Source organism: Orcinus orca, chromosome 20 (assembly GCF_937001465.1).
Source record: "Orcinus orca chromosome 20, mOrcOrc1.1, whole genome shotgun sequence".
NCBI lineage: Eukaryota > Metazoa > Chordata > Mammalia > Artiodactyla > Delphinidae > Orcinus > Orcinus orca.
Genome location: NC_064578.1, coordinates 42,599,161 through 42,616,895, shown reverse-complemented (window position 1 = coordinate 42,616,895; position 17,735 = coordinate 42,599,161). Strand labels below are relative to the sequence as shown.

The 17,735-nt window shown below is 47.0% G+C and overlaps 1 protein-coding gene, 1 long non-coding RNA gene and 1 pseudogene across 5 annotated transcripts in view; 1 reads left to right on the top strand and 2 right to left on the bottom strand.

Moving 5' to 3' along the window:
• The window catches only part of LOC101280623 (capZ-interacting protein-like), an 81,472-nt pseudogene that overhangs the window by 23,101 nt on the left and 40,636 nt on the right, over positions 1-17,735 (bottom strand).
• Positions 502-5,175, top strand: LOC125962673 (uncharacterized). Its single transcript, XR_007474189.1, has 2 exons — positions 502-665; positions 2,030-5,175. It is a non-coding gene; the product is annotated as an uncharacterized LOC125962673 (long non-coding RNA).
• The window catches only part of GARRE1 (granule associated Rac and RHOG effector 1), an 80,930-nt gene continuing 68,640 nt past the window's right edge, over positions 5,446-17,735 (bottom strand). For 3 of the 4 annotated variants that reach the window (XM_033414019.2, XM_049702904.1, XM_033414020.2), the window contains 6 exons: positions 16,132-16,257; positions 13,990-15,023; positions 10,443-10,608; positions 9,586-9,723; positions 7,264-7,342; positions 5,446-6,749 (listed from right to left, as the gene is read on the bottom strand). In XM_033414019.2, the coding sequence (XP_033269910.1) occupies positions 6,441-6,749; positions 7,264-7,342; positions 9,586-9,723; positions 10,443-10,608; positions 13,990-15,023; positions 16,132-16,257 (1,852 nt within the window). In that variant the 3' untranslated portion in view covers positions 5,446-6,440. The other variant, XM_033414021.2, reaches the window with a different exon arrangement.

Here is a 17,735-nt window from a genome sequence, read left to right as displayed (position 1 = left end):
ACGAAGATCCAATGCAGCCAAAAATAAATAAGTAGATAAATTTAAAAAAAAACTATAGAGTTTTCCAATTAAAAAAAAAAGAAATTCCAGTTATGTGGATTTTCTGTTAGCAGAAAACTAGCTTCCTATCTGGAGGACCATAACTCACAGTAGCTAAGGAGAGAAAATGCAAAAAGGAGTAGCTCAAAGGCAAGCCATTATTAATTGAAAGCCATTCATCACCCAACTACTAACATGGGTACTTTACTACTCCCACCAGTTTACTGTGTGCAGAGCTCTGTGCTAAATTCTCTCCCACATAACCTTCATAGCAGCCCCATGAGGGATATCCTGTTGTCCTCCCCACTTAAGACAGGTTAAGAAATCTGAAAATAGCCGTTCTGCTACTAAGTAGAGAATTAACTCAAGGTTGCCCCATTCCTGAGCCCAGCTCTTAATCACAACCCTGTCCTGCCTGCCACTTCCTGACTCTTCAGCCTTGGGAAGAAGGTACAGGGAAAGTGGAGGAGCAGGCAATCCCCTCCTGCCCTCCCCATTATCCCAGTTCTAACATCAAGTAGGCCTTTGTGGTATTAAATCTGATTGACAGGGTAGAATTTTACAAGTGGAAATGGCCAAGAATGACATCTCCAACGGAAAGGACAGCAGCATGGGCAAAGACAGAGGTAGGAGAATACAACCACTGGATTAACACTGGTCCCCTTGGAGTGGATCTAAGGATCTGTGTAGGGCAGTAGAGAGAAACTCACCAGGAAAGGTGCAGTGTGTGGAAGGGATCGGACATTGGAGTGTGGGGTGGCCTCTCTAACCAAATCTTGGGGGAGTGGAGTGGGGCCTGTAATTTGGAAAAATAGTAACTTAAGGTAATTTTATGTTGACAAACGTTAAACGTGTTTTCTACCACCATCACCACAATCGGCACCACATGCTGTGCTAAGCCCCGTCTGCAAACCGCACGGTATAGGGTTCAGAATCCAGGGGAAGTGAAGCTCTCGGAGGGCTACCTGCACCCAGGCCAAGTGCTGACAATCACAACCGAAAGAAAACCTGGCTCAGAAAGTTCAACAGACTCTGCTCCAGTCAGTCAGGCACCTTCAAGTGCCCTCAGCAAAATAGTATGAGCCGGCAGAGGAGTGGATTGAAGGGTAGACTTAAGTCAGGCCTCAATTCAGGGCCGCTGGACAGGGGTCAGGCAGGACCTGGAGACCAGGGGATCACCAGGACAAGGGCAAAGGGAGGTTCGGGGACAGGGCGACGGCCGGAGGCTGAAGGACGTCGGGTGTGGGGCGATACACGCCGATGGATTTTCGCGAGCTGCTCCGGGGAGGCGCACCCACCGAGGGTGCTGAGTCACGCTGATCAGGAAAGGGCAAGAAATCGCGGTTCGCCTGAGATACGGGGATCTCCTGGCACCGGGCCCACTCTCTGGAGGTGCGGCGCGCATGCGTCTACGCGCAGGGAAAGCGGGATAAGCTCAGGTAGTGAGGGAGTACGCACGCGTCTGCGTGTGGGCTGGCACGTCCGGGGGGTGCAAGTGTGCGCATGTCCCCGCGCCGGGACGGGATAGGGGGGCAGACCGCGGAAGTCGCAGACGCCTCTACCCGCACGTCTGAGATGGACGTGTGCGCACAAGTGCGCATACTCCGGGTTGGGGCGGACTGCGCGTGCGCAGACTAGGAGACCCGAGGACGGGGGAGCCAGCGCCCCCAGAAGGCTCGGAGCTCGTGCTGCGTGCTTCGTGCTGTTCGCCTATTCGGCCGAGTGTTATCGCTTCGGGATGTCGCCACAGACTTTTCCCTTTGAATCCACTGTTAGGTTTTTAAAAAGAATTTCCCCACCGCACATGGGCATGAGTTTCCAGCAGAAGAGAAAACTCTGTACTTAGTTGAGCTACAGAGCCCTACCCGCAGCTCCTAGCGTCAGTCCCTCCTTGCAGCTCTAGTACAAACACTGATCATGGTGTATTCTTTCAGCCCGACGTGAGAACCGGTTTATTTTAAGGCTAGTTCTATTTTTTGCCCTGTATTAGAATTTGCCTCTGGCCTTAGCAACACCTCGTTTCGTCTGGCTTGTCTTGAGTTGCTTCGAGCTATTCTGCACCCTGCACATGTGGCCACGAAGGAGACTCGCTCCTTGCTCTACTGAGGCCTTGGTTCAGGTGAGAGAGAAACAGACAAACACACATTCCAGCGGAGTGCTAAGTGCTGTAGTGAAAAGCAAAGCTGGGGGGAGGCTGGGCTCTGGCCCAACAGAACTGGAGAGGCCCAGGCAGGTGGGCACTGGGTGGGGGGTGGGGGTGGGAGGCCTCCTTGAGGTAGCAGGGGTGTATGGGACACCCTGGGGCCTGAGAAGGAAAGGCAGCAGCTAGGGGAGGACCAGGTTGATGGCAGTGGAGATGTAAGAACATGGTGGAATTTAAATGTGCTTGCAGATGCACTTGTAGGACTTGCTGCTTAAGTGAATGAGGAGAGTAAAGACGATCAAGAATGTCTTCTAGGATTTCTGCCTGTGCGCTGGGTGGATGAATAGTGGCACCTCTTACCAAGATTGGGAAAGAAGGGGTTGTCTTCCCTCAAAGACTGAGTTTTACGGTCACAGACTGCATCTTCTGTGCAGCCCTGGCTCCCATCCTAGCAAGGGCCTCGCCCCTAGGTGACAGTAGTAAATGTTGAAATGAATGACACTCCTGAAGCAATCCTTCCTCCTCACCTAGGTCCACATCCCCAACTCAGTCCCAATATAAGCCACATCCAGTCCGCCTCACAGACAAGCAGAGGCCTGTGCCCAGCCAGCAGACCCCTGTGGAATCATAAGGCCAGCTGTTTGTGTTACTTCCAGGAGCCTGTCCCTGGAGGTTCCTCAGACTCCCATGCACATATGGTTGGCAGCCTGACAGTCATGTTGTCCACATACATGGCTTTTTGGTAATTGAAGAGCCGTCTCCAGATCAGGAAGCAGATCACAAGAGGGGTCACACAGAGCACAGAGGAACGTCCTTTCACAGCACCATGGCTGGAATGCAGTGTTTCAGCTACGCTCCTAGAGCTGGACTCCCCAGCCTCCCAGCATCCCCTGGTGGAAAAAGAGGGGCACCGTCCTCATAAGGACCTCACCTACCTGTGTGTCGTCCTCCATTTCTCGGCTGAGCTAAAGCCTCCAAGGACCTTCTTGGGGCTCCGGTGAACATCTGTTCTGCTTCCATCCCCACCCACCTGGCATGGAGCTGGGGCTACGGGACTCCTGTCTCCACCACTGTTGTGAATCAGAAGTCAGGGAACGGCACCAGGTACTAGTGTTAAATAGGAACACGTTTGAATAAAATGTGTTTTTCTGTCTAGCATTTTAATGTGTCTTCCAGTGTCTTCCTTAGCATACCCATGCAACATGGCTGTTCCTAAGCAGCCTTGTCCTGAGGTGCACTTAGAAGGCTCTAGGACTAAGTCCTCATGCTCAGCTTTTAGGCATCTCAGCAGAAAGAAGCCTGAGTGGTACTTGTACGGGTAGGTTATATATTAATGCTCACTTACTCCATTATCCTAAGTTCATGAAAAAAGTTTCAATCAAATGCTGTCTTGCTGTAAATGAAAATGAGCTGAAATTCCCCTGTAACCCACCCACCTTTTGTGGTTCCCATTTTGCAATCTTTCCTTCTCCATTAGCAGGATGGCATCAGCCAGTGAGACTAGTCCTTCTTGCCCCTGTGAGGCAGGGTCTGTCTGCCACACAGTGGGTCCCTGGCAGAACTGGGGGATATCATCCCTGCATCTGCTCCTGGAAAGGCTGGCTGGGCAGCTCACAAGCGCCCATGTTTGGTGGAATGTGTGTGTTGGCAGATCACAACCCAAGGAGAGAGTCTACATCCTTCCAGATGACCTCCTTCACCACGACATTGGCTCTGCCCACACAGAGACCTCTTCCAGCTTTGGCCTTCAGGAAGCTAACAGGAGAGGTGTGGTAGGTTGTCCTGCTTTCTGCCCACCCACCCCAGCTCATCCTAATACCCCCAGTGGTATTACCCTTGCAAGGGCTCAGAATCAGACGACAGGCCGACCTAAACGTATTTGGGTGCAGCTTTCAAAGTAATGAACCAGACAGGGCTGCTGACATGGTATCTGCTGCAGTTCATTTTCAACAGAGATACAAAAATTATTAAATGTATATTTTAATAAAGCCAATAGTTATTTTACTTATAGGAGCTTTAAAAGTAAGATACAAAATGTAGAGTTCCAGTTTGGAAGCGCTGTAACTAGTCACACGAGCAACGCAGCCACGCCTGGCCACACAAAGGACACACACACACACACGCACACACATGCGCTTTGGCGAGACCCCTCTGCCGAGCGCAGCACCTGGAATTACCAGTATTCAGAGCAAGGCGGTGCTGAGAACACAGCACCTACAAGGAGACCACACAAACAGCTTCACACAGTCTCATAGCCCGTGGAGATGCAATCACAAAATGTCTTCCTTACTTGAGAAAAACAGACTGGAAAGTGACAATTAGCAATGTTGATGTCACCTGCGCTGGAGCATCAAGGACTGACCTCTGTCCAGGATGAGGTCTTTGGGGAGGCACTATTAAAACAAGAGTACTTCAGTATAACAGAACTTGAAACACAGGGTACTGTAGACACATTACTGAAGGAAATAGAAAACTATCTAACAAGTAAAACAGCCACGGACAACTTCAACAGTGATTAGTGCACACACTGTGACAGCTAACACAGACAAGAGCCACGCAGGGTTGGCGCAAAGCACGTGCCTGAAAAGTCTATGTACAAAATAGTTCTCTGTAAACATGGTGAGGTGACTGTTCAGAACCCACGGTGAAAGGATCATGAGTACAGGCAGCAATGGCATCCGCACACAGCACAAAAGACAACACCCGAGGCCTGGAAACAGCCTGGCAACACAGTACTAAAAATTCAGATGGCTGGGCTCAGACACCCTAAGGGTCCTCTATAATTAGTGTGTATACGACATATATATATATATTCTTTTTGGTATTTTTAAATATAAATTTACTTATATCCATAGAAAAATGAGAACATAACTGTGTTATTACAATCTTTGCTGGAAAAGCTTATATGGAGTTAGAAAGAATAAACCATTTATTAGTAGTTAACATATATTAAAATGGTTTAATGATTTAAGAAAATATAAAAAAAATATTAATACTGTCAAACTTTCATACCAGAAAATATTATGGATTTTTCTCAATTAGACTTTTTCAAAGATGAAATATGAAAATTTTAAATAAGTTTTATATAAAGAACTTCTGTAACCTCAATTAATATACAGTGGGGTATGCCTAGTCTATATAGATATATTTATTATTTCTCAATTTAAGCACCATTCAATTCTTCTGGATCCATTCTGGCTGGAAAAATATCCCTAAATCCACAGGATGGTATCTATTTAATAGCACGTTAACTGAAAATGAGGTTTGTTTTTTTTTTTAAAGAAAAAACTTTTAAATTAATTCCTATCAACATCCTAATTGGTTTGTCTTGAGCCAGCTCACAATGTTACTGCAATTTCAAGTGTCTCTCTGCAGCCCCTGACCACACCTCCACGTTTGAGACTGTGTCAAAGCCTCTGGCCACGTGTGGAAGGACCTGAGGGCTGAAGGTGTAGCTTCACCCTGCACGCGGACAGCAACCAGCTGGCTCATCTCCACGCACCATAAGGGCTATGTCTCCGACATGATTTATGATCCTGCTTTTGTAAATATGGCAGAGGCTGTACCCCCTGGGTGCTGCTGTGGGGTGGCAAGGGGCTGTCCACCTACAGAAAACCCAGGTGATTGCTTCTGATCACAAATATTCTATACTTTGCCCAGTTCGTATAAGCTTAAATAAAGATAGTGTTGAACAAACCTCCAGCCACTCTATTTGTTATCTTAAAATATTCAATGCATTTTAGGCAGGAGATGTTTTAACTAAAAACCTATATGAAAAATAGCTATAAAATACAGTGATTGGTGTGTGTGGTCAGTCATCACTCAGTGTGTTAAGGAGGGGGAAGGGGAGGGTTTCAGAAGAATGGTCAGTTTTGCTCTCAGCCTTCAGGCCTGAGGCCTTCCCAACACACACAGTGGGACTACAAACTTAAGAGAGCTGTGTTTCTCAAAGTGTGGCCTGTGGCCCACGTGCATCAGAATCACCAGAGGTGCTTATTAAACTCGAAGATCCCCCAGCATCTCCCTGAGGAGGGTCAGAAAACTCCATCTTCAGCTGGCCCTCCAGGCGTCTGATGCCTCCAAAGTTTTGAGAAGCCAGGCCTTAAAGGCTTGGAGTTGCCAACCACCCCCATCCCCAAGGATCCCTGCCTGGGACAGGGGTGCACTGGTCCTCTGGGGGGCTGGTGCCAGCTAGTTAGCCCTGTGGTGGGGACACTGGCCCCAACAGCTCTGAGCAGGCAGGCAGGCTGGTCCTGGGTCAGTACTGGGGCAAGTAGGCTGGCCTGCGCTCAGCCTTCCCGGGGAAGGCCTTGAAGCCCTTGGGCGCTGCCTTGTGTGCCGGTGGGGGTGCGGGCTGCGGCGGGGTCTGCACGTAGGTGAAGGAGGCGGTGCTGCAGTCGCTGGTGGCGGCCCACACTGGGGACTGCAGCATCTGCATGGTGTCATTCCACTGGCTGCCAGGGCTGGCAACTGCATAGAGTGGTGCACTTGGGCCAGGCACGGTGCTGGGCAGCGGGGAAGGGTGTTGCCAGGGGGCTTTGGGTGGCCACGTTTTGGTTTTGTTATCCTGAGAGACAGAAGAGGGTTCTTAGTGGCATTTCTGGCAACTGATCATCTTTTCCCACCTCCCCAGATCTCTGGTCCTTATACCCACTGAGAAAACAGGGTGAGAGCCCCAGCCCTCCCCACAGTTCTGGAGCAGCACGTCTAACAGAACTCGCAACATTTCAGACAGAAATGTTCTATGTCTGCGCCATCTAGTACAGTAGCTGCTCACCGCACATGGCCAGTGCAACTGAAGAACTTGATCTTTCTTTATATTTAAGTAATTTCAATTTAAGTAGCTACATGTGGCTAATGGCTGTCATGTTAGACAGCACAGCCCCAGAACTTCCTCTACATGTGGCTCTGAGTCAGCTGAGATGGCTAATCATTTAGACAAAAGTCACAGGAAGAAAGTTGTTCACCACAAAGAACCCCTCATTTCTTTGAGGCCCTCTTAAAAGTTAAGCTTTGGAACCTTACTCATGGTCTGTACCCATAAAGCCAGCCCTCTGTGGAGAGAGCAGGGCCCACAATACCTGGTTCACGTCCTCCACTGTGGTAAGAAGAGGCGGTGAGGGCAGCGTGCTGGTCTCCTGCTCTCCACTGCTGTGCTTCCTGAAAGAACCAAGAGCTCAGTGCAGTGGTCACCTGGCTTCCCGTCCAGCTTCTCTCTAGAGGACACCCTAGCCACTTGGCTCAGGTGTCTTCAGGCACTGGTTCTAGGTGGGGAGGCCTTGGGGCCACCGCATGCCGGGGACTAAGGTGGGTCACCGTGGAGTGGCGCACTCAGCAGGCCGTCACAGGGCTGGGCTGGGGCAGAGGTGGCGGGCATGAAGACTGGCACTGGCTGTTTCAGCTGCTGAGTCCACCAGCTCCAGCCTTTTGTTAATTTATTCAACACATACAGACTGATTGTTTACCATACACTGGGGATAGGTGACAAAAACAAAACAAAAGGCTGTTAGTTTTACTACTAACATGAAAAAATTTCTGTTATTACGTTGAATGAAAGAGGCAGGCATAGCAGGCAGAGAGCCAAGTAAACCAGTCTATCAGCGCTGCTGCGTGCAGACAGCAGCCTCTGCAGAGGTGGTGCTACAAGTGCCTTTCTAGACGTCCAGTCAGCCTCTCTTTCCTGTGCCTAAAACAGAAGTCTTCACATCTTTCCAAGGCTCAGTCCTGCTCTTCCTACAGTCCTCCGTGCCTCAGTCCACGGCACCCTCTCACACACATGCTCAGGCCAAAAACTTGCGTCTCACCCTTGATTCTTCTCTCTCTCACATACCCCACTGACAATTTCTCACCAGTTGCTCTAACATTTTGTTCAGCTTTCTGCTCATCAGAGGCCTCCCTGACTGCCATTCAGAACACAGAAAATCCACCTTTCCCCTCATTCTCTGCCCTCATACCCTACTTTATTTTTCTTCATAGCACCTACTCCAAACTGACATATTTGGGATTTTTTTATCGGCCTTCCTTCAATCGAATATCAGTTTCATGAGGAAGGGGACTTTGATTTGTTTGCTGCTGTATCACCAGTGCCTGGTACATGATGGGTGCTACTGAAAAAATGAAGGTGTCCCTCCCCCGCCCAAATTCAAATGCTAAAGCCCTAACTTCCAGTACCTCAGAATGTGACTGTATTTAGAGATAAGCTGTTTAAACAACTAATTAAGCTAAAATGAAGTCATTAGGGTGAGCTCCAACCCAATATGACTAGTGTCCTTATAATAAGAGAAGATTAGGACACAGACACACAGAGAGAAGACCATGTGAGGATACAGGGAAAAGATGGCCACCTGCAAGCAAAGGAGAGAGGCCTCAGAAGAAATCAACCCTGCTGACACCTTGATCTCAAGACTTCTAGCCTCCAGAACTACGAGAAAATAAATTCTTGTCGTTAAGTCCCCAGTCTGTGTTTCTTTGATATGGTTGCCCTAGCAAACAAATACAGTGTTTGTGAGAATTAAGTGAGAAAATGTACATGAATGCTTAACCCAGGGCCTGGCACAAAGAATGCACCCTAGCTTGTATCAGCAATCACTGTCATCACCACCGTAACTGCTCTGTGCATCCTACTCTGTGTGACTCAGGTACCCTTCCATCCTTATCTACCTGCTCCCCATTGCTTATCCAATGAAGCCTGACCCTGTGACACGAGGGCCATGCTACGTGGCCTCCCTGTCCCCTCCACAGCATGACTTCCGATGCCCTGGCGACCGTGCATGCTCTCTATTCCTGCCCATGTCCTTTAGAACGCCACCTCTGGGCCTCTGCTTCCTCACACCCACAACAGTCTCTGCATTTCTTTCTAAACAAATTCTTCTCTTATTTCAGGGCCCATTTTAATTTTTGTGACTACTTGTGAAAACTTCAGATCTGAATATACTATGTAACTATTTTTTTCAACTTTGAAATACCATTCAGGGGTCATTTTATCCAGTTCCACCTTTGACAAAGAAATAGAGGGTCAGAGAGGGCCAGGCCCAAGTTCGGAGGTGCAAAGCCTGTTGGAGAGCCCAGTTAGAACTTGGTTGTCCTGGTCCTGCTCCTCCCACGGAAAGGGCTGCCTCCAGTAAGGCACAGACCAGCATCAGCAGACCTGGTTCTCCACAATACTCCCTGCCTGTCATACTGGTATTGTGGGCTACCACTTGCATGAGGCTGTTCTACCAGCAAAAACTCAACCCAACTTTAAGTCACCACACAAGCTTCGGCAAGACAGTACTGGAAGAGGCCCTCTGCCTCTTTCACGCACGGGTGACTGGGAGTGATGGGGCTACTGAACTTTGTAAGAGGAATAGCTGTGGTTCACATTTACAGACCCCTCTGTTCTTTGGTTTAAAATTTCTTCATACCTTCTCTGCTTGACAGCAGCAACGAGGTCAGGCCCTGAAAACATGGAGAACAAGCTGTCCCCATTGGCGGAGGACGTCTCGTCACTCGAGCTGGCCGAATCTCCCTGAGCACCCGACCAGCCGCTGTGCAGGCCATCCCTGAAAGCCAAAGAGAGAAGCTGGTTCTGGGCCTCCTGAAGCCAGCCTGGACACTGGCTGGACAGCCCGAGGCCAGCCCTCACCCCCGCCCCGGCCCTAAAACAACAGTCTTTTCCCTGTACTCATCTCACAACCCAAGAGTGGTCTCTTGTCTCTCTCCTTCTTCTAAAAACTCCTCAGAAGCCTGTGGTTTATAGATGAAATTCATTTTAGACCAAACAAAAAGCTGAGATGGTCTTTAGCTGTGCAGTTATTAACCAGGTAGCAGAAAGAGATGTAAAAAAAAATCAGTCCTCAGATGTCTTTATGATGAAAATCCACAGTTCTCTTAATACACTGAACTGAAAACCTTTGGTTTTTGTAGGCTACAAGGATCACATTCCATAAATGATACAGGTTTCATAGCCATGCTCATTTCAGCTAAAGACCGTGTTAAACATGCAATTACTTCACAAACACCACCAAATAAGATCCTTGTCTAGAGCAGAAGAGCCTGTCTCAAAAATCACCAATTTATACCAATGGTGTCTTCATAGGGACACAACATGCCACTTGGCATCCTACAGTCAGTCACAAAACTCTGACCCCCTGAGAATTTGACCATGTGCCACTCTCTCACGTGGGGGCCTAGAAATGAACTGCCTGATAAGGGTGCACAAAGGCCCCATGGGGAACACCCAGGTCCCAAACTCAGCTTCCCTCCCACATCCAGCACTCACCCTTCTGCAAAGAACTCTGGGAAAGGCCAGGTCCGATGGGCATCATCCATGGGTGGCCAATGGCCCCGGGGGTTGCCAGGGCGGCGACCGTGTTGGACTTGCCGCTTCTGCTGCATTGCTTGGCTCACTCCTGCCACATAGCGTGCAAACTCGGGGTCTGAACCCACTGTGTTAAGACAAAGGGATAAACAAGATTTGGGGCCAAACTGGCCTCTTGTTTTCTTCCCTACCTTCTGAGGATGTCTTGGTGACACACACAGTGAAAAGTGGTGACGGGCTACCAGGCTTGTGGCCGAGAGAGGGCTGCAGGATTTGCCCTGCAGTCTGCTGTGGTGAGATGGGGATTTCAGTACATGGGTCTGAAGATGGGGTATGGTGTGTGCATAGGGACTGTCAGGAAGGGGCATGCCTAGGACTGGGGCAGGCTGAATGTGCACAAAGACAAAACAAAGAGAGAACAAAAAGGTTTGCTTTAGCCATGACTAAATTTTAAAGACAAATGTTAGTTACTTTAAAACTTCCCAGGGACTTCCCTGGCAGTCCAGTGGTTAAGACTTCGCCTTCCAATGCAGGGGGTGCGGGTTCAACCCCTGGTCAGGGAGTTAAAATCCCACATGCCTTGGGGCCAAAAAAACCAAATCATAAAACAGAAGCAATACTGTAACAAATTCAATAAAGACTTTAAAAATGGTCCACATCAAAAAAAAACCCAAAACAAAACAAAACAAAAAAACTTTCCAGTGTGTGGTGCTACATACTTAACAACTAAGAAAATCAGATGATGACTTCAGCCAAGAAATAAGCTGAAGGTTATAAAAGCATCAGGGTCAGATGGAGAATATCTGCCCGTCCCCCTTGGGCTCAACTCTGAGCCAGTATTTTCCTGGCTATTGAAGGCAGACCTGCTAATTCAGTTTGAAGATAATAAGAGTGGTAACGAATAAGATAAAATTTTAAAATGCATTAAGAGGTAGATGGAAACGTACTGGACAGAACTGAGTAAGGATGTGCAGGGCAGTACAAGTAGGAGGAAAAACAGCATAGGAGAAATTCAGAGAAAGTCAAACAAAAAGATATGGTAGGAAAACATCTATAGGTCACAAACTGAATAGGACTCAGCAGTGTATACTTTTTAGCTTCAAGTTGGGAAAGACACTAGGGCTCAATCCCACTCTTAGCTTTTTCTCTCAGGGAGCTGCCATGTGTGCACTGCATAAAGATGCCCACACCGGGTAGAGCAGGGGCTGTGTGTGCCTGTCCAGAGGGGGCACTCTGTTCTAGCTGCCCCTGCCTGAGAGGGTGCCTTCTGTAATTCATCCATCCAGAATGCCCTTTCTTAATTTGAAAAAAGGGCTATGTAGACCTTATGCCCTTGGAGTGGAAGCTACATTAAGAACTTGAAGATCAGAAAGGCACATCCAGAAGGAAAAGCTAGTAGGATTCCTAGGCTAAAGACATAAAGGCTGTTCAGGCCTCAACAGAGATCAAAGATGATAAAATTCTGCCAAACACCATTTATACTCTGGATTTAATTACAGGACTGTCAAAAAATGTACACACTGTTTATCAGCAATTGAGAAAACGTGCCACGCCCACCCAGCTGGTGGCAGGCAGGTGGGCTTGCTCTTCCATAGCAGGGTGGAACTGTTTGCCCTTCCCCACATCCCCAGGGGTTCCCCACACCCACTCACCCAAGGAGAGCAAGAACAAGAGAGCATGAGCAGCAGTATGAGGAATTCTGAGAAGACAAACGAAAACATTTCTTTCCTTTAATAGTTAATGCTGGGTTCATTTAGTAGGGAATCTCCTCTTCTGGTGGTTATTTATATAAATATGTGCTATATTTACTTACACTATTTCACAGCCCTTGTGAATGAAATATATTTTCCACTTCCATGTACCATTTGCTAAATTAGAGGAAAAAAGTAATCGATTTCTATATATTTACCTTGCATCTACCCACCTTACCAGATTCACTTACTAATTCTGGAAATTTTTTATTAAGGAGTCTTGTTTTTTTAAATTCTATTTCCAGCAAAGAGATGTGCTCTTTAATCTACTCTTTTCTAAAGCTTATACCACTTATCTCCTTTGTTTTTGTCTTGCTACATTTGCCAGAAAGTTCAAGACAAAGTTACATGCTATTGGTGGTAGCAGTTGCCACCCTGTCTGGGTCTTGATTTTAACTGGAATGCTTTTGTTTCACTATACAAAGTACTACTTGCTACTGGTTTTTGGTAGCTAAGTCTTTCATATTCAAGACATTTTCTTCTATTTATGTTTTACTTCGAGGGGTTTACTTAAGAATTGCTGGTTAAGAATTGTTTACTTAAGAATTGTTTACTTAAGAATTGCTACTTAAGAATTGTCTTTTACCAAATGTCTTTACGGCATCTATTGCTGTATGAGTTTTTCTCATATTGGTTGAAATGACAGATTACTGTACAGGAGCAGAGTTCCTTATACTGACCTACCTTACACTGCTGAAGTAAACCAGATATAACTCCTTTGATACACTGCTAGATTTTCTTGCATCTATCTACACTCATAAAAAGTTTTTATGGTAAAATCATGTTGGCTTCGTAACTCCCTTTCCAATCTCTTCTCCTGGAATAGAACCGGGCAGGTTTTCCACTTCTTGGTGCAATTTTGGTAATGTATGTTTTATTAGGAAAAAATCCATTTTCCATTCAGTTTTTATGTATGTTGTCATCACGTCATATGTGATAATGTCTTAAAGTTCTTTTAATCTCTCCTATACCTGTAGTTATGTCTCCTTTCTCTATCCTAATCTTGTTTCTCTTTGCTCTCTCTTAATCAGCATTATAATAAATTGGTTTCTCTATTTTATTGGTCTTCTAAAGACCCTTCTTTTAGATTTATTTACAATGTCTATTATATTTTTCTTTTAAATTTAATTAGCTTTGGCTTTTACCCTTTTTTTTAAATTGAAGTATAGTTGATTTACAATATTATGTTAGTTTCAGGTGTACAACAACTTTTATCCTTAACTAATTCCTCCTCCTAGTTTATCTTTGTTTTGTTTCTAAATTCTTTTTCTAATTTCCTAAGATAACTCTGGTGAATCTTCACACTGTCTAGGCCAGGAAAAGCTATATTCTATGAAGGCAGGAGGGTGCCTTACTACCTTTCACTGGTTCTAGAGTTTAGGCAAAAACGAATCACAGAACAGGTTATGTAATCAGGAAAAAAGCAGCCCATGAAGGGCCAGCCATTTTAGCTCCCATGAATGGGAGCCCTCTTGAACTATGGGACTTTGAGCCATTCAACTTCTCTCAGCCTCAATTCTGCCCTCTATAAAATGAGAAAATTAGTTCCACTTACCTTATCAGACTCATTCTAACCACTGCTTCCTACCTTTGCTGGAACTGTCCAATACTTGCCATCAGACAGTGAGAAAGGGTCTTTAAAGGGGGATTAAGTCACTGCCTCATATAAGTAAGGATGTGGTAGATGGGCCCTATGAAGTCTTTGGTGATAATATTTAAGTTAAAACCCCAAGGTGGAGAGGTGGGGGCTCACATACCTGCAGGATCAAAAGGCAGAATCTCTCCCAACATCCCAAAGACTCCATCGCTTTGGTCACGGTTTGGCCAGGTGTTATTTCTAGGTCCCTGTGGCTTCTGTCCCAAAACCTCCGACATCATATTATCCATATAACTGCTCACCAGACCCAAGCTGTACAAGTCAGAACTGAGATCAGATATGCCAGGCCACTGGCCAAGGGGAGACAGACCGGCTCCAATGGGTTGTGTTGGCTGCTGGGATGAGCCGTGTACCCATTTCCCAGGAGCCCGATGCTGGGGCAGGGGCTGCTGCGGTCCAGCGGGTTGGAGCAGGTGTTGGTAGTACTGGACCTGGGGTTGTTGTTGCTTTGGGGACTGCTGCTGAGGTGCCAGGCCCGGCTGGGGTGTCAGAGGTGTGTGTGCCCTAGTCTGGGGAGGCCGCGGCGGAGGGGGCACTGGCAGTGACGGCTGCTGTGGCTGCATAGCTCCTGCCTTCTGCTCAGTCACCATGGCTATGGCAGCAGAATTACGCCTTGTCACCAGTGGGGAGCCCTGATGTGACTGGCCCATGTTAAAGCCCGAAAGAAAATCTATCACCTCCTGCATTTCCTGATCGGTTGGTAAGTTCATACCCTTCTCGTCCTTGCCATCATCCCCTTGCACGAAGCTGTCATGCCTCTCCATGAGAAAACCATTGGCCATCTGATTACTGGAATTCTGAGCTGACTGTGAAGGGTCTGCAGTCCTAGGGAAATTACCAATGTTCAAAATGCTTTGTAATCTTGAATCAGTATTACTGGGCATTTTGGCCTTCTCTTCTGAACACCCAGCTATGAAGATATTTTTGGAAGGGGTATTTGGAATGGAATAATTTGTGCTGCTGCTAGAGCTGGTACATGAAGCTTTCTTGGTGAACCGGGATGTCAGTTTGGAGAAGGTCTTCTGTAGGCCACCTGAAGATTTGTTTCCATTCCCAGAAGGCAAGTCAGCCTGATTTCCAAAATCACAGATCTCCCTTTGAAGCTGGATTTGTATGCAGGGTAAAGCTTGTTCCCTATTTAAAGAGAAATGCATTTAAAAAAAGGACAAATATACAAATTGGACAATGAAATGGATCTCTTTGGTATTTAAGAAAGACTTTAAGAATAAAAAGACCTCTTTGTTTGCTATCAGGTTCATTTATTTTATAGATAAACACCCAAGAGTTTTAAAAGTACATAATTTAAGCACTTACTATCTATATTTATTATAAAAAATCTACCATGTCTAACGCAGGGCTGTGAAAACTACATTAGATTTCTGGCCTGAGGATTTTGAGTGAAACTCTCTGACCACAACACAGAAGAGCAAAACATGGCTAGAGTGGGATACGCAACTGGCAGAGGCCGGCTCTGTGCCTGGATGATGGGGACTGGGAGCTCGGCAGATCCAGCAGAGGGTCAACGGACAAGTGCACACAGCAGAGAGGGGTTAGTGGGCGGGACCCAGGGACACCATGCAGCACTGTTGTCCTTGGAAGTAATTCACAGACAGTGCCAAGAACAGATGGTTGTTACTTCCGAAGTCTTCCAAGTACTTTTTTCCAGTACTGAAAGAAAGCCCTAGAGATAGAAAGGGCATGGGTAGGAGCCGGGCAGGTCATGGCTGGTGTGACCCTGCATTAGTCACCTCACTGTTCGTTCTGGGCTCATGAATGAAGACATGGGGAGGGCCCACGGCTAGATGTTTAAGGTCTCTACTGGTTCTAAACTTAATTCACAAAGAGATAATCTTGCAACTGTCAGCTACTTTCAGATATGAATAAATGTCATGCAAGATATAAGTAAATTTTCTAAATATTTTTCTGCTCTTAGTTTATAAGGAGAATGTGAGTTGGGTTAAAGTCCTCTTGAGGTACTTAACTCTGAAATCATAAAACAAATGAAGGCAAAAATGTTAACACTGGGGAATCTGGGTAAAGGGCAATTCTTTGTACTATTCTTGCAACTTTTCTGTAAGTTTGAAATTATTCCAAAAAAAAGTTGCCGAATAGTTCCCTTTCTTGCCTTATTTACTAACATACTATCAGTGACGTACTCTCACATGACCCTGTAAGTGGTCACACTGTCCCTAGGTGTGGACCTGAATGTGAACCAATTCAAGTGCTGGGTGGGGACACCAACCTTCCTGCCCTCCAGCGGGTGAGGTCCAGCACAGCCGTGTAGAGCACATCCACCAGACCCAGGGTCTTCTCGGGATCGAGGCTTCTCTGCAGCAGGGACATGGTAGCGGGGTCTTCTTTCAGGCACCTAGGCATGAACCGGGCTGCGTGAGTCTGGGCTGCACTTGTCCGCAAAGGGGTTTCAAGCAGGCCTTATACAAAAGGCCACACCTTTTGGTACCAAATAAAAATTTGGTAATTGTAAGAACATTGAGAGGATGACAGGGCTAACACTTGTACTTGTTGCTCCACAAAAGGAGGAGGAAGCAATAGGGCTTGGGGTCTCCATAGATTTCTAACTGTCTAGAGTCTGTTTAGTAGGAAGAGAAGAGTTCACTGGAGGGTTTGCCTTCCAAGGGCCCTAATGCCCTCTCACTGTCCAACGTTGGCTTCGGCCCCTATTTTCCTCTCTACCCTGCTGAGATTCTGTGCTCTGGCACAGTATGTACTCCTTTACAAACTTTTTATATAACGTCCCACCCCTCCCTCCTGCTACAGCACTTCACACCTGTACCTAAGAAACCAAGGGTCAGTGGAGGGAAAAAATCTGTCTGCCAGCCTGGCAAACTTCAGATAAACAATAAACATGGTTTTCCCGTAAATTAATTTTTTCCCTTTCCAAGATGACTGTTTTACCTTCCCCCTCCTCAAAGCTCTGCTATCCCTACCATCTCCCATTCTTTGCTATCTCAACTCTCACTTAATTGAGAAAACACATAAGCAGATGAGATCTATTTCAACCACCCTCACCACTAATCCCACCAGTTCACCAGTGTCTGTGCCCACACACCCTGCCTGCCCTGCTGTCAGAGCACAAGACCTGCTCTTGCCACGGGCTGACCCTCCACCTGAGCACCACATGCGCCATACAGCCTTGCTTTTTTCCCAAGGACCTCACTCGAGTAATCACCCCGTTTCTCCCCTGTGATATTCCCTTTGGCAAACAAACCAGCATTGCCAACCACCTGCTCTTAGCCCCACATCCACTCCAGATACTGCCCCACTTCTCTGCTCCCCATTTTAACAAAATCACAGTCTCCTCCTCTTCCTTACCTCCTATTCTCCTTTCATCACACTCTGACCAGGTGTTCATCCCTATAACTCCACTAAAATAGCTTTTATCAGACAACTCAGATCTTGCCACAGTCAAGGGTCAGTTACCTGTCTCCACTTTACTCAGTCTCTCAGCAACATCATGCAATGTCTCCTTCCTCCTGGATCACTGTCTTCTGCAGCCCTGGGGACCCCAACCTTGCTCCATTTTCCTCCTACCTGGCTGGCAGTTCCTTCTTGGTCTCGTCCTCCTCCTCCTTCCCCTCCCTCTGCATCGTGGCACGTTCCAGGCTTCGTCCCTTCTTGTAAGACGACTGCACGTGGTCCTGTGGTTTTATAGACCATCCCGACAATAAAGACTCTCAAGTTGTCTTTGCCAGTCTAGGCCTTTCTCCTGATTGCCACCCTCACATATCTAAATGCACCTTTGACAGCTCTCCCTGCACACCTACCAGGCAGCTCAAAGGGAGCCTGGTCAGTACAACTCTTGATCCCTCTCCTCCCGCCAAAACC